The 14,365-nt window shown below is 43.8% G+C and overlaps 1 protein-coding gene across 1 annotated transcript in view; it reads left to right on the top strand.

The window, feature by feature from the left end:
* The window catches only part of kcnh4b (potassium voltage-gated channel, subfamily H (eag-related), member 4b), a 33,757-nt gene extending 20,508 nt beyond the window's left edge, over positions 1-13,249 (top strand). Inside the window, exons 6-16 of the mRNA XM_020082740.2 lie at positions 646-803; positions 1,019-1,220; positions 2,491-2,685; positions 3,113-3,312; positions 3,560-3,809; positions 3,918-4,132; positions 7,556-7,594; positions 8,346-8,725; positions 9,538-9,629; positions 10,274-10,350; positions 11,145-13,249. Of these exons, the coding sequence (XP_019938299.2) occupies positions 646-803; positions 1,019-1,220; positions 2,491-2,685; positions 3,113-3,312; positions 3,560-3,809; positions 3,918-4,132; positions 7,556-7,594; positions 8,346-8,725; positions 9,538-9,629; positions 10,274-10,350; positions 11,145-12,200 (2,864 nt within the window). The 3' untranslated portion in view covers positions 12,201-13,249. The remainder of the gene's footprint in view (positions 1-645; positions 804-1,018; positions 1,221-2,490; positions 2,686-3,112; positions 3,313-3,559; positions 3,810-3,917; positions 4,133-7,555; positions 7,595-8,345; positions 8,726-9,537; positions 9,630-10,273; positions 10,351-11,144) is intronic.
* Positions 13,250-14,365: the final 1,116 nt, after the last annotated feature.

Genomic DNA, 14,365 nt, shown 5'->3' with positions numbered 1-14,365 from the left:
TAGTGAAATCCAGATTGAGTGATGAGCCATTATCTCTGCCAACATCGACAGCTTGGGTGACGGATGAGGTTTTAGCCTCACACCCGGAGTTCTGCTTGTTATGTGCTTGTTACAGCCTGACACTAAGGTTCGATGTGTCTGGCAAACTCGCCCTAGTACACTGACATATTTCCAGCTGTCGTGAGCTTCAGCTTTAGCGCCTAATGCATATTGCAACCAGGGCCTTTCTTTGTGTGCATGTGTGTTCTCCCTGTATCTATGTGGGTTTACTCCAGCTACTCCCACTTTCTCCCACAGGCCAAAGATAGGTTAGGTTTGAGACTAGTTAATGTGAGAGTAAACAATTATTTGTCTCTGTATGTTGGCCCTGTGATAGACTGGTGACCTGTCCGGGGTGTACACCTGCCTCTCAATGTCTGCTGGACTTGATGCCCCTGCAGTGACCCTCAATGGATTAGCAGAATAGATAATAGATGGATAGATACATACAAGTGAACCACTGGGATAGAACCTGAGCTTTTGACCTTCTTCACTGTGCACAACTTGTGCTTTGTGATTCTCTTACATCTTTATGATTATGAGTTAGACTAAATCCTCTCTCTTGGTCGCAGAGAACAAAATAACCTCTAATCTCCACATTTGCAGACATCATCCTGAACTTCCGCACCACCTACGTGAGCCAGTCGGGCCAGGTGGTGTATCAGGCGCGCTCCATTTGCATCCACTACGCCACCTCCTGGTTCTTTGTGGACCTGGTGGCTGCCCTGCCCTTTGACCTGCTGTATGCCTTCAACATCACCGTGGTGAGTTCAGCTGTGATTGCTGAAGCTGGTGTATGTTGCCTTAAGAAGCACTTGCAAGGTCCATATACACACTTCCCTGTGTATATGAAGTGTATGTGTAGTCTGTGTGTTTGTGGATTATAACACTTTGGTTTTCAAAAGTCCCCTTAAAAAACCTGTTTTTCACGTACTCCTCTTTCTCCCTTTTTCCCTTTCTCTTTATTTCTGCCCCTCAGACCTCATTGGTTCATTTGCTGAAGACGGTGCGGCTGCTGCGCCTCCTTCGTCTGCTTCAGAAGCTGGACCGCTATTCCCAGTACAGCGCCATGGTGCTGACCTTACTAATGTCCGTGTTTGCGCTGCTGGCACACTGGATGGCCTGCATCTGGTACATGATTGGACGCAAGGAGATAGAGACCAGTGAGAGCTGGGACATTGGTGAGTCAAGCATGTGCAAGATGAAGTGGAAAGGTCAGGTTTGGTGTTTCATGCTGAGAAAGTGTGAAAATCATTTAACCATTTAATTTTGGTACCAATCCAAACCAGGGAGTAGATCCACTCAGTATATTCAAACATTCATCTAACATTGCAATATAGGATGTTTTTTCAAAGATTCTTGGATCCCAATGAAAAAAATCTGCCATATTTAGGGAACTGATATCCACGAATGTGTGAAATTTGGTGCAGCTTGCCTTGGTGGAGGTATTCACTCTACTGATTGTCATTCTATCTATTTATATTCTATCCTTTGTTTTTACTGTGACCTCTGGCTAGAAATCAAATCTAATATGTGATTAAACCAACTTGGAGGCAGTCCTATCTAAGTAAATGGTCTAATCTAATACTAATCTAATCTAATAGTCTAGACTTTTCCCAAGTAGACGTTTGTTTTGTCCCCACCCCACATAGCTATAAATAGTCATGTCTCACCTATTGGGATTTCTAACTGTGCTCAGTGATGAGATGGTGGCGAACACCAAACTCTAATGAGGACTATCTGAAATCAGATCAAAAGCTGAAGCAGGCAGAGTTTCAATGTCTGAGTCACTGTTTGAAAACGGTTCAACTCGGAGAACAATAATAAAAAAGTTTTTTATTTTTTAAATATTTGAACAATATCTGGTTTTATTATTGACGTATTTACCTGCATCAGATCAAAGGTGCCGTTTTTGATGCTAAATTTCACTGTGCAATGAAATTAAAGGCATTCTATTCTATTCTTTTCTATTCTATGCATACTATTTAAATGACTAGTAGTTTAGCTAGATCATTCCTGCAGCTTTAGAGCCACTTTGACTTTAAACCACCATACTGTGATATTGTATGTACAGCTAAATGAAGCATCTGGTCCAATCTCCTGTGCAACCTGTGTGTGTGTGTGTTTCCATTTGATTGGGCATACATTTGTGTCAGTATGTGCCCTCATATCTGTCTATAGGGAGGATAGGTCACACCCGCTAATTAACACTCAGCCTTATTTATTCCTGGAGGAGTCAATCTATTCTGCCTTGTCCTGCACCGACATGCCAGCCTGCTGACACTGCTGCCACTCCTTCTGTCACCACAACCACACACACTGTCCCAAATATGCACTTTTGTCTCACAGAGCAGGTATTGTTGTACCGTCCTGACACCTCCAACAGAAGACACTGAGACACAATGAACTACACCCTGTGGACATTATCCCTCTCTCTCCCTCCTTGTTCAGGGTGGCTCCATGAGCTGGGCAAACGTCTGGAGACGCCCTATGTCAACAGCACAGTCGGCGGCCCGACGGTGCGCAGCTCCTACATAGCTGCCCTCTACTTCACCCTCAGCAGCCTGACCAGTGTGGGCTTTGGCAACGTGTGTGCCAACACTGACGCTGAGAAGATCTTCTCCATCTGCACCATGCTTATTGGCGGTACGTCTGACACAAGAGTACATTCTCCCTCTGGCGTCCTGGCAGAGCGGCGACTCCGTTCAGCACGTCCGTGCTGGGAATTCAGCAGGAAGTGGGTTGGACGGTTTGGCTGGTCCTTATGATGCAGCTTGTCTCCATCTTTATATACCAACAACCAGATTATGTTCGCTGAGGCAGGAATTGGCGCAACAACAACTTTTTTATTTATATAGACACAGCTAGTCAGGACAGTGAGATGAATGAATGAGTAAATTACTGTGTGGATCAATAAGCACAGGAATGAATGGTTTCCATTTAAAGGCCGGACATGTATTTCAAAAGAATTAAAACATAAAATTATTAAGAAAAACTTTTTAAGTGACAATAAGATTTTTAAAATGCATCCATTTATTTTCTGCAATGAGATTTGTTTCCATCTCTAACACAGCGCTCATGCACGCCCTTGTCTTTGGTAACGTGACGGCCATCATCCAGCGCATGTACTCACGCCGCTCTCTCTACCACACACGTATGAAGGACCTGAAGGACTTCATCCGTGTCCACCGCCTGCCCCAGCAGATCAAGCAGCGCATGCTGGAGTACTTCCAGACCACATGGTCTGTCAACAACGGTATAGATGCCAACGAGGTAGGAATCCCTTCATTGTTGTTGTCATGTAATACCTGTGTACACACTGCTGTCTGTCTTGATGGCATTTGAGCAGTGACACCTTTTAAAGCTGTAATTGTTTAAGATCTCACACTACACCCTGCTTCAGGTAAACCCTCACCTGACATCCTATTGAAATTCAAAAGAGGGTAACCAGTGGCAAAACAATCCATCCCCTAATTACCAATCAGGTTCGCATCTCATTACGTCTGTCACACGTCCCCAGCTCCTGCACGACTTCCCTGATGAGCTGCGGGCTGACATCGCCATGCATCTGAATAAGGACATCCTCCAGCTGCCGGTCTTTAAGGGAGCCAGTCGTGGCTGCCTGCGCTCTCTCTCCCTTCATATAAAAACCTCCTTCTGCGTCCCTGGGGAGTATCTGATCCGTCAGGGTGATGCACTACATGCCAGCTACTTTGTCTGCTCCGGGTCTCTGGAGGTGCTGAAAGACTGCATGGTGCTCGCCATATTAGGTTTGTATTGTGGCCGGGTGACTTCTTTTGAGGCATAATATTTATGGTGTGTATGTAGCATAAAGTAGAGTACTAACTTTATTCATATTTATTGTTTATTTATTTTAGGAAAGGGCGACCTGATTGGGTCTGACCTGCCTGGAACAGAGCAGGTGATCAAGACCAATGCTGATGTGAAGGCGTTGACCTACTGTGACCTGCAGTACATCAGTGTGCGAGGCCTGAGAGAGGTGCTGGAGCTTTACCCGGAATACGCCAGCGTGTTCGCCTCTGACATCCACAACAACCTCACATATAACCTGCGTGAGGGCAGCCAGGACGAGGTGCTTAACACACACACACAAAATTGTTGTTGATGGAATGTGATGTTAAAATGTATTTTTCTGTGTCTAGTCTAACTAATCTCAACCATGATTAATCATTAATTACATGTTCACTATATCGTACATTAGTTCATAGGAGAGCAGTGGTGACGAGTGAGTGAGTGAGAGGCGTATCACTTCCCTGTTACCGCCCTGACACACAGCACAGGATGACATTACCCCCCGAGACGCTGACTTCGCCTCAGCGCTGCCTGTTGCCACTAACAGTTATTTATGAAAGTGTTACATAAGGCAGGATAATCCTCCATCTGTGGACAAAATGCACGTGTGGATGTTGATGTTTGCAGGCACAGTTTTGCTTCTTTAAACCTGCTGAAACACTGCAACCAATTCCCCGGTTCTTTCCCTTTGTTGAACCGTATGTTTAAAACAAATAATAGCCACGATGTCAATGATGTGTGACTGACAAAACCGACAAATCTCCCCAAGGAATTTCCCATCTCGTACTTTATGTCATTCTCAAACATTTGTATTGTACTTCCATTAAGCATTCGCCAAAGTTCCCAAAGGCCATTGACGGACAGGACATCTGTGCCGGCCACATTAATTACCACAGGGAAAACAGCTTCAACTGAATTAATGAGGGCTTCAAAAACAAAATGATTATACCCGAGTTTCCTTCTGTTAAGACTCATCACACATTCAAATTTGTCACATTACAGAAACCAGGCATTTAAAAAAAAGCTTATTATTGCAGAAAAGTTAACTTTCCTCACATCTCTGTTTGGTGTATAGATGCCATACATTTTCTCAAATTACTAGAATTATTACACCCTTTAATTTAGACTCCTCCTTCTCCAGGGTGTGGCTGATCACAACTACCAGCTCTCTAACTTTATCACACCACCTGCTTAGGATTTCTGCTCAACCCCTCCCGCCTAACAGGATGAAGGTGTTTGCTGCTACCTGGCCGAGCTCCCGCGGACTCCTGACACACACAAACACACACACACACACACAAACTAAAACAGACGTCCTCACCTCATGCGCATCATCATGGTTGGGTGGTTTTAGGAAGGAGTTGTAGGATGGGAGTTCCTTTTGGTCTTAAGCGATAATTGAGAAATGAATTAACAGTATTCAGCCAACTGTAGAGAGACACTGCCAAAGTAAACAGATTGTAGGAATGCCCATTACGCTGTAAGGTGTCCAAAAGGGACTAGTTTATCTTGTCTAAAAGGGAAAAACCCTGAGTGCCAGATGGTAAATTAAGCAATTTTTTTTTGCCAACTCTGTAAATTAATTTCAACTTATATTGCAGGGTCAATTAAATTATTTTGAATAGGTTTGGATAGAGAACATAAAAGTTTTACACCTTTTGTAAAATCCTGACTCTGGTTTTCTTTGACACTGTAGAATAATAATGTCCCTCTGCAGCTGTCAGATGTGTTTGTAGACGTTTGTCATATCAACTGGAAAAACAATAGTGTGTTAGAGTTGTGTTTGCCACCAAGCAGCTCAATAAATATTTTATTGTCAGTTTAAGGTCAGTAAGATTGAATTTGGTCCCCGGAGCTTGGCTTATTTCTTAGGGGAGGTGAGTTTTAGAGATATGTAGAGATTGTTCTGTCCTGGGCAGAGTGGGAAGGTCACTCCTCCACTCGGGAGCCTGTGCTGAATCAAAATTTGTCGGACTATAATGACCATGTGGCCACAGGGAGAGTTAAGTAGTTAGTGGTCAAGGGGTGTGAAGAACAAGCTGACCGATTGGGAGTTATGTGGACACAGCCCCTTTTGAAAACAACAACAGTTTAACAGAGGTGATGAAGGCAGCTGCTGGTAAAGAGAATTTATTTGAGAGACGATATGAGGTCAGTGTTGCAGACAAACGTCCCAGATGACCATATCTTCAGAAACCACCAATGTTATTTCATCTACACTCTAAACTTTTTCAAACATTTATTATGTCAAATGTTTCCCACATTACCCGCTAACATCATTTTTGAATAAGTGAAGCCAAGCAGTTATTTTAATTGTGCTTTACTTTCTACCTATAGCCCCTCGTTTTAGAGCCCTCAAGCCTTGAAGAGGCCCAGTTGGATTCTCCAAGCCCTAATCTTACCCCAGAGCCCCCAGGCTCAATCCCAAAGCCTGGACATGCCCCAAGCTCTAACCTTATGCCAGGAGGTTCACTGGTCAGGCTCCTCAAGCTCTAACCTTAAACCAGGGCACCCAGCCTCATCCACCTAAGCCTGGAGAAGCCCCTGTTGGCTCCCCAAGCCCCAAACCCATAAGCCCAGAGGTGCCTCAGTCAGGCTCACCAAGCTCTAGCCTTAACCGAGAGCCCCCAGACTTTTTTGTTGATTGGTCGTATGCCATCATGTACACATTCTCCTATCGTTGGCCATTTCTAGACACTACTCTCATAAGGCAAAAACAGTTCCCACAAAATGAATGTATGGCACAATGCACTGCATGAAACACTGACATATTCTGCTCACTCTGATCTTGCGTGCACATGATGTCGGTTCTGACAAGATAGCGTGCAAATGCAAACACCAGATAGCACACTTGTGAGTGACAGGAAGAAGTTCCTCATTTAAGTTCCTGCAAACCCACTTTCCTATGTGGGACACTTTGGCTTCAATGCCCCATTATTTGATATTGATGTTCAATTAACGTCATTTGGCACTTATATTCGTAGCAGGCTGGTTAATCATCCCACGTTGCTCCAGGGTTAATTGTAGTTATGAGGAGAATTTGTCTCTGCCTTGAATAGACTCTCAGATTTCTCCCCTCTGCATCTCACGTCGCACCACCCTCTAAAGAAATGTAAAGATTCAAAGCTACACTTTCATTTTTTGCTTTAATTTTCCTGTCAGCTGTGGTGATATTTAAACTCAATATTGTGCTTCAGTGAAGGATTAAATTCAATGTGTATCCTCAGTGAATTGGCTTCCCTGCATCAAAGAGTGTCACTGGCACTCGACTGGTGACAGACTGTGGCTCGTGTTGTCACATTAAACCGTGTTGTCAGAGGCACATTCTTCACACATGAGGGGGAGCTTCGCACTCCACCACAGTTTCATTAGCCATTCAGTCGGTGATTACGCTCGCAGTTTCTCCACAAGCCAGCAGAAAGGCAAACTTCAGCTGGAATCCCTATGTAATGGAGTGTGGAAAAAGGGATCATGTGATTCAGCTTGTGTGGCAAAGTGGCCAAGGACATTTAAGTTGTGGACAAAGGGAAAAAAGTTCCAGTGGAAAGAATATGAATTATGCACATTCATTAATTTCTATATGTAAACCTTGTTTCATGTAGATTTTTAAAGATTTCATAGATTGGAAGTGAAGTGAATAAATACATAATTCCTGTAGCTATGTCTTTTAGTAATTCCCTTTGCTTTGTTTCTGTCTCTGCAGGGTCTCAACAGGTTTTCAAGGTCACCCAGGCTCTCCCATGTGAGTTCAATGCAAATTCAGCTTCTTCTCTCTGAGGTGTCTTTATTTTCCTTTGCCCGCAAGACATGGTTTCCTTAAGATATGGTAAATTCACAAAGCCTGAATGCTATTAAGAGACCACGGCACAAGTGTGGTGAGAGATGTAGTTCTTTCATACTCCTGGGTGTGTATTTTCAAGGTAAAATCCCCAGTGTTTGTGGGACATGCTGTAATGCTGATGAACACTGGGAGGGTTTTGTGCAAGGACTTCCCCTACAGGTTGAAACTCATTTGGAACAGAGGGTAGATCAATCCCTGGAGTTCACTCGCTAACTGGGTCAATAGCTCTCCTGGTGTAAAACCTTACCAGCTACTTTTCTGCTGAAAGCACGTCTTTGTATCTCCCCACCTTATATTTATATTATTAAACTACTCTTTACAGTGCTATCTTTGTTACTTTAAGTTGTTTTTCATATAAAACGAACACAGGCATAGGAAGCCATGGTTAAAGCATAATGGGATTCAATTAATGTCATTAAATATTAACTGTAAAACATTATTTGCCCTTTTAAAAAAAGGTCATTATGTGACAGAGCAGTCAATAAATACTTTCAGGCAGAAAGGAAGGCATTACATATTACATATCCTCAGGGCTGGTATTTTCACAAACACTAATACAGATAAGGAACTTTAGGATTTGTAATTCTTAAGTGAAAACATAATCTTGGAAACTGTATAATTTACACCATGTGTTATATTCCCTGTTTTGCAGGAATCCCGGCTCCCCTCCATCGTGGAAACTAAGGGTGACGACCCAGACGAGGCCTTCCACCTCTCTCCTGCCACCCGTTCTCGTCGCAACCTCCTGCTGCCCAGCTTCAGCAGCCCCGTCCGCCGCACATCCCTGGGAAACCTCCTGGGTGATGAGCTGCGGCAGTTCAACGCTCTGCGCCGCTGCCGCTCCCCCAATCTCAGCCGTGGCTTCCAAGGCCAGGGCTCGTCCCCTCTGCCATCGACCAAACGGGAGCACAGCACCCCTGCGGCGATCCCAGCCTCAACTTCAGCCCAGGCAGAGTCAGGAGCTGAGCAGAAGCCTACGAAGCTGCTCATCCCAACCGTCACCTGCTATGGACCCCCAGACCTTAGTCCCAGGTATTGTGAAAATGAACGTAACTTCCAAACAACAGCAGAAAATGTCATTTGGGATAATGAGTGCTTTGGCTACAGATGCACGATGGTACAACTTGGTAAAACTGTTGAAATACTGTTTTCCAGGACACCTCTGATTTCTTTTTGTTTTTGTAGCCATTCTACAGCACCTCCAGTCTACCTATATTTTCTATGTATTGTTTTTAGTATCGAGAGTTGTCGTCACATCGAATCTATGACTTCCTCCCTGTGTGCTCACTCAACCACTCATTACCTGTACTACTATTTCATTTCAAAGACTTCCAGTACACAGTCGAAATCTTCGATTCAAAGCACAGGAAGTTATTTTTCCTATAAGAATGATTACTTTGAATTAATTCCTTCTCTGTGCTACCACAGTGTGTAGACTGAACTCTCTGCAGTGCACGTTACATCTTCATATGACCTGCATATAAGGTGCTGCAGTAATGGACACCTAAAGTCATGCTTGAGAAACCTGCATCATCTACTTAATGTAAATCCTGTGTATTTGCATTGTAAATTTCAACAGATGCCACTGCATTCCATCGCCAGAGCACCTTATCCTCCTGCCCCAACCATCTGTATTCATAATGTATCCCTCAGTCATCCAGTAAGTCCTAGATATGGGTAAGTGCTGGTTCAGAGAGCTCGGGTGTTCGAACCCACGTGGGCCTCTGCCAGCAGCGGACTCTCGTGGCGCATACCTGGGTCGTCTGCCGGCTCCGGTGATAATTGAAAAAGCTCTACTGTTACACTAACGCAAGCGTCTCTCCCCTTTCACCCCCTCCCACCAGGGTTGTAGATGGCATTGAAGACAATGGGCACGCATTCCATTTTAACGTGGAGCACAGCGGGCCGAGAGCCAGCAGAGGGGGCAGCGTCCAAGGTAAGTCAAGCCGCCTCCAGCTGCGAGGGTCAGCCAGGTGCCAGATGGCTGGAGGTAAACTCAGGAGTTCAAACTGTGGACGCTGCACAGCGTCTCATTGGGGAAACATGAGAGTGCAGAGGAGTGAAATGACAGCCTGGTGTCCAGAGAGTCAGAGAACATGTTAAAGGACAACTGAGGTCAAAGCCGGGTGCTGATCCTCTGACCTGAGCTTTCACTGATCATCACTGTCAATCTAATAAGAATATCAGGTTCTCAGTGTAATGAAGTGCTCCGGCTGCAAACCAGTGCAACTATAGACTAAAAAAAGTGTAGAGTAAGATGCACCTCCTGCTTTTTTAACTCCATGCCATGGCTCTACAGCGCCTCCTGGAGGATTGCCTGCTTTTTGTTTTGCCTCAGTGAGTCCAAGTCCTTGGTGCTGTGGTCTGACATGTCGTCTGTTGTGTTTAAAGTCTTCTCAAGCTTCATTCTTGTGGATTCTTCACATAATCAATTAAAGGCTTCTGGAGAGTACATAACTCCACTTCTTCTGGATATTGCTTCATATTAATTGTGATTAATTCTCTAGGTGTTGTGTGTGTTGAGGTGTGTGTTACTACTAAATCAGATACTTTTTTTTTCTGCAACTTATTTTTTTACAGACTCCACGCAGGCAAATTCCACCCTGTTGCTGGAGACCGAGGAGGTCAGGCAGAGTATCAGTCAACTCAACCAAAAGGTAAAGTGCAGCCTCTTCAATTAAATCAAAAATGTTTGGACCAAAGATAATCCAGTGTTTAATTTTAAAACCATCCAGATCTGACAGTGCAATAATAAAAGGTTTGTATATTAACATTATGGGAACGTGACATTGCAGCTGCTTCTGCTGACACCGGCAAACTAAACAATTTAATGTGTTTTTCTTGCTAATTGTTTTTTTATTTTTATGTACCCACATAAAAATGACCATTAAAAGAATCTAAATCTGGATCACAGTGAGATCAAGTTCCTGCTTTGTGTCTCAATCTGACCCTGCACTTTTAATCTGAACATAAATAGAGCCAAAGCAGGTGGAAGTAGAGCATCCAGATGGGCCCAGGTAGGGGCTGTCTGAAGTCCATATTAATTAATCAGTGGGGCACTTCTGCAGTGCAGAGGCTTGCCAGGAGTGCTGACTCCACAGACTGGAGAAAAGAAAAGAAAGTCTGATGATGACAACCCAGCTTTACTCTAGCCCCTTTTCCCTCTTGGTTCACTGACTTGTTTCCAGTTATCTTTTTTCCTTTCTTCCATATTTGATTCATTTACCTGCAGCCAGTGTCCCTCTGGATTTCACTATTTCGTATAATTTGTTTCTTACAGACGTAGAGGAAAAATAAATAGCTTGGTTCTCTTTTTGGAAAGTAATATCTGTCTGAGTTATTGGGTCGATTTGTTATATTTTGAAGCTGTTTTTGCAAACTTTACCACGTTCTCTCTGTGCGATAGTAAGATATGAAAGGCCAGCACGACTAAACTGTTCTCTCTGCACAGATGGGCACCTTAAACCAGGAAGTATCTGAGCTCACCAAGGGCCTCCACCACATGATGCACCTCCTCCAGACTTACATCTCCGTGCATCACTACCAAGCCACATACCCGTACAGTGTCCAGATGGTGCCCGGCCCCCCAACAGACCCCAGCACTGGCATATCGTTGAACCTACCATCAGCCTACCACCTCCACAATGACCCTGGGAACCACGAAGGCCACAGCCACCAAAGTGTCCCCCCCACTGGCCAGTGGAGCCACAGTGGAGCTGCAGAAACCCAGACAGAGATCCACCATCGACCTCGATCATCCAGTCCAGCTGCTAACTCCTGTCCGCCCCTCTCTCTGAACCCTGCCCCCACCTTAGACTCGTGTCGCGGCTCTGAGAGCACGATCACACATGTGTGGACCACCCCGTCTCTTCTCAGCGTTAGCCCGGGCTTCCAGGGTGGAGGTCCAGGCCTTGCTAGGCATGACGCCTCTAACAACAGACCTCTCGGTGCTCACCCAGCGACTATCAGCCGGTCCCAGCCCACTTTGTGCCTGCAGCCTCCCAGTGATAGTGATGAATACTTGTGTCATTTGTCCAGCGCCCCCACAGGTACGTCCACACCCAGCCTGCTGGACTTGTCACCAAGCTCTTACCCCCATCTCTGCCTGCCGTCAGAGTCTCATCTCAGTTTGCCCAAAACGTCACATGAGGACATACATGCTCTGATGTCCTCCCCAACATCTCATAATCTGATCCAGGACACCTCCATCTTCCAAATGGAAGACTCTTACCCCTCCGTCCACCCTGTCTCTCCCTCTCCGCCCACATTGCCCAGCCACCCTCCCAGATCCTCCCCCGATTCAGGGTCACCACGATTAGGCGCTCTTGAGCCCCATCTACCACTGCGCGACCCATCCGCCACAGAACATACCAGTCTGGAGTGCCTACTGGGGAACAGGGGCTCTATGGAGAGCAGGGACAGTGAAAGTGTGTCATCACGAAGATCCAGCATTGGCGTGCACACTCAGAGCACAGAACAGTCGTGGTGTCTGGACCTCACAGATTAGACTGTTTCAGGGGCAGACTCACTGATTTCACTGCAACTGGGAAGAAAAGCAGTAACTGAAATGCAAACGTACAGTGTTTAAAGAGACTCTGCTAGAGATTGTCAATGTGTGCTGTATTTCCCCCTTTTAATTCCTTGGCTCTCGTATTTGTCAAGCTCCACGCAATTTACACCATTTCTATGCAAAAGCATGTCATTTGTGCATTATCTTGGCTTTACTAAAGTGTGTCTTTAAAGAAAAGCTCCACAGTAGTGGTTCTACTATATAACTCTTTATTATTTCCGACATCCTTGGTGCAATTTGCAGTTGATAAAACCTGTTACCTCCTTGCATGGTAAAGTTGTTTATTCTTTTTCCTAAGGAAAAGGTTCCCAAATCAGTGTGCAAGCATTCTACAGTACAAGAGAACCTGTATGTTGTGCACACAGAGACTGTATTGATAGGCAGGTCAGAGCAGTGGGATGTTTCATGGATTTCAAAACCAACATGTCACATGCTTCACCTTGCATATAGGGAGTACAGTTTGTGCGTCACACAGCAGAGATTGTTTCTCCTTGTTGAATTGAATGTTTTTCTCAGTTTAGCATTTTTTTATTTACAGATTCATACTTCGACTGTGAATATCCAAACTCCACAAAGCAGTTCACGATACAAAATGTATGATTTCATGGAACATCTCTTGTTTTGAATTCTCTCCTTCAGGAGATAATATTCGTGATTGTTCCTCACCAAGGCATTAAATATAACGCTGTGAAATAGGTTTTGAAATGGATTTTCACAAAAAAGAAAGGTGGAAAAGGTTCTTTGATTCAGTAAATATAGTTGCTGAAAAACATAAATAAATACACACATTTAGCTGAAAATGTCCAATTTAATATTTAATACTGTTAATAATTGACTTACTATGAATGCCTCTCAGAATAAAAACAGTCACGATACACATATGATTCAGAATATTCAAGAATACTATCCCGATTGATTGATTGATTGATTGATTCTGATATTCTGAATGATTCTTCCCTGGCTGACAAAATAAAGTGTGCAGACAATATCTGACTCTGTTTTTTACTGTAGTGGCACATTTTCAACCATGAGTTCAGTGTGTGATGAATTTTAAAAAAAAATTATTTATTGTTTTATTTTATCGTATTTGTTATACTGTAGCTGGAGTAACGAACCCCACCCAGTGTCAAACTAGTGGTTTGTCTGACACAGCCACTTGATGGACCTTTATCCTAAATGCATAACAGGAGTGTAAAAACGAAGTTGACAATAAATACAGATTAATCATACCCATAATCTACTCCAGTGATCTGTATTTATATAGTGCTTTTCCATAGTCGTGATGACCGCTCAAATTGAAAATGTGTACATTTTTATTATCACCTATGTAGTCTGAGAATTAATCCCAAAAAAGAAGACAAAAAACAAATGCATTAATTTACTGTGAAGGAGATAGTTGATTAAAACCTCTGGAGAAAACAGAACAACACAGAAAGTCTCTACAGTCGGCTTTCTTAAAAGAAAAGAGGATTTGCTGCAGCTGCTCTTCTTCTTCTCACTTCAGTGACGTCGATGAGTTTTTTTTGGCCAGTGCTGATTTATCTTTTTGTATTTATTTGGGCTGATCTCAGTCTGATTATATAAACCAATGTACAGTTTCCTTCATTTACTGTTTAACGAAAACTTGTCTATGAGTCTGTCTGGACGAGAAATTTTGCAGCAGGTTCATCAGCTTCACGATTTCTGAGAAACAGGACAGAAGGTTGGTGTTTTCACTGGCAGTTGTGTGTATGTTGGAATTATGCAAAAACTGCTGGACCTTATGAAACATTACGACACAGAGGTTTCTGTGATTCTTGCTCTTTTGTTGGTGTTGCTTGTCAGCCAGAGTGAGTTCACCTGCACATGTGCCAGTTTCTTGTACCCTCATTTAATGTATATATCATATAACTTGTTCAAACTGGTAAACATGATATTTTTCTTTATGCAGGTGAAGCCTTGAGATGTAACTGTGGAGGCCTGAGAAATTGTTCAAGCCCCCGTGGAGACCTGCCACGTTTCAAACAACAACATCAGCTCCCGATCTGCAAACGGGAAAATGTAGAATGAAAAACAATCGCAGCAGAGTTAGCAAGCAGTTATTTTACATCTCTATCATCAGT

This window comes from Paralichthys olivaceus, chromosome 21, assembly GCF_024713975.1.
Source record: "Paralichthys olivaceus isolate ysfri-2021 chromosome 21, ASM2471397v2, whole genome shotgun sequence".
In the NCBI taxonomy this organism is placed as follows: Eukaryota; Metazoa; Chordata; class Actinopteri; order Pleuronectiformes; family Paralichthyidae; genus Paralichthys; species Paralichthys olivaceus.
The sequence above is the reverse complement of the archived record's forward strand: the minus strand, read 5'-3'. Positions and strand labels throughout refer to the sequence as shown.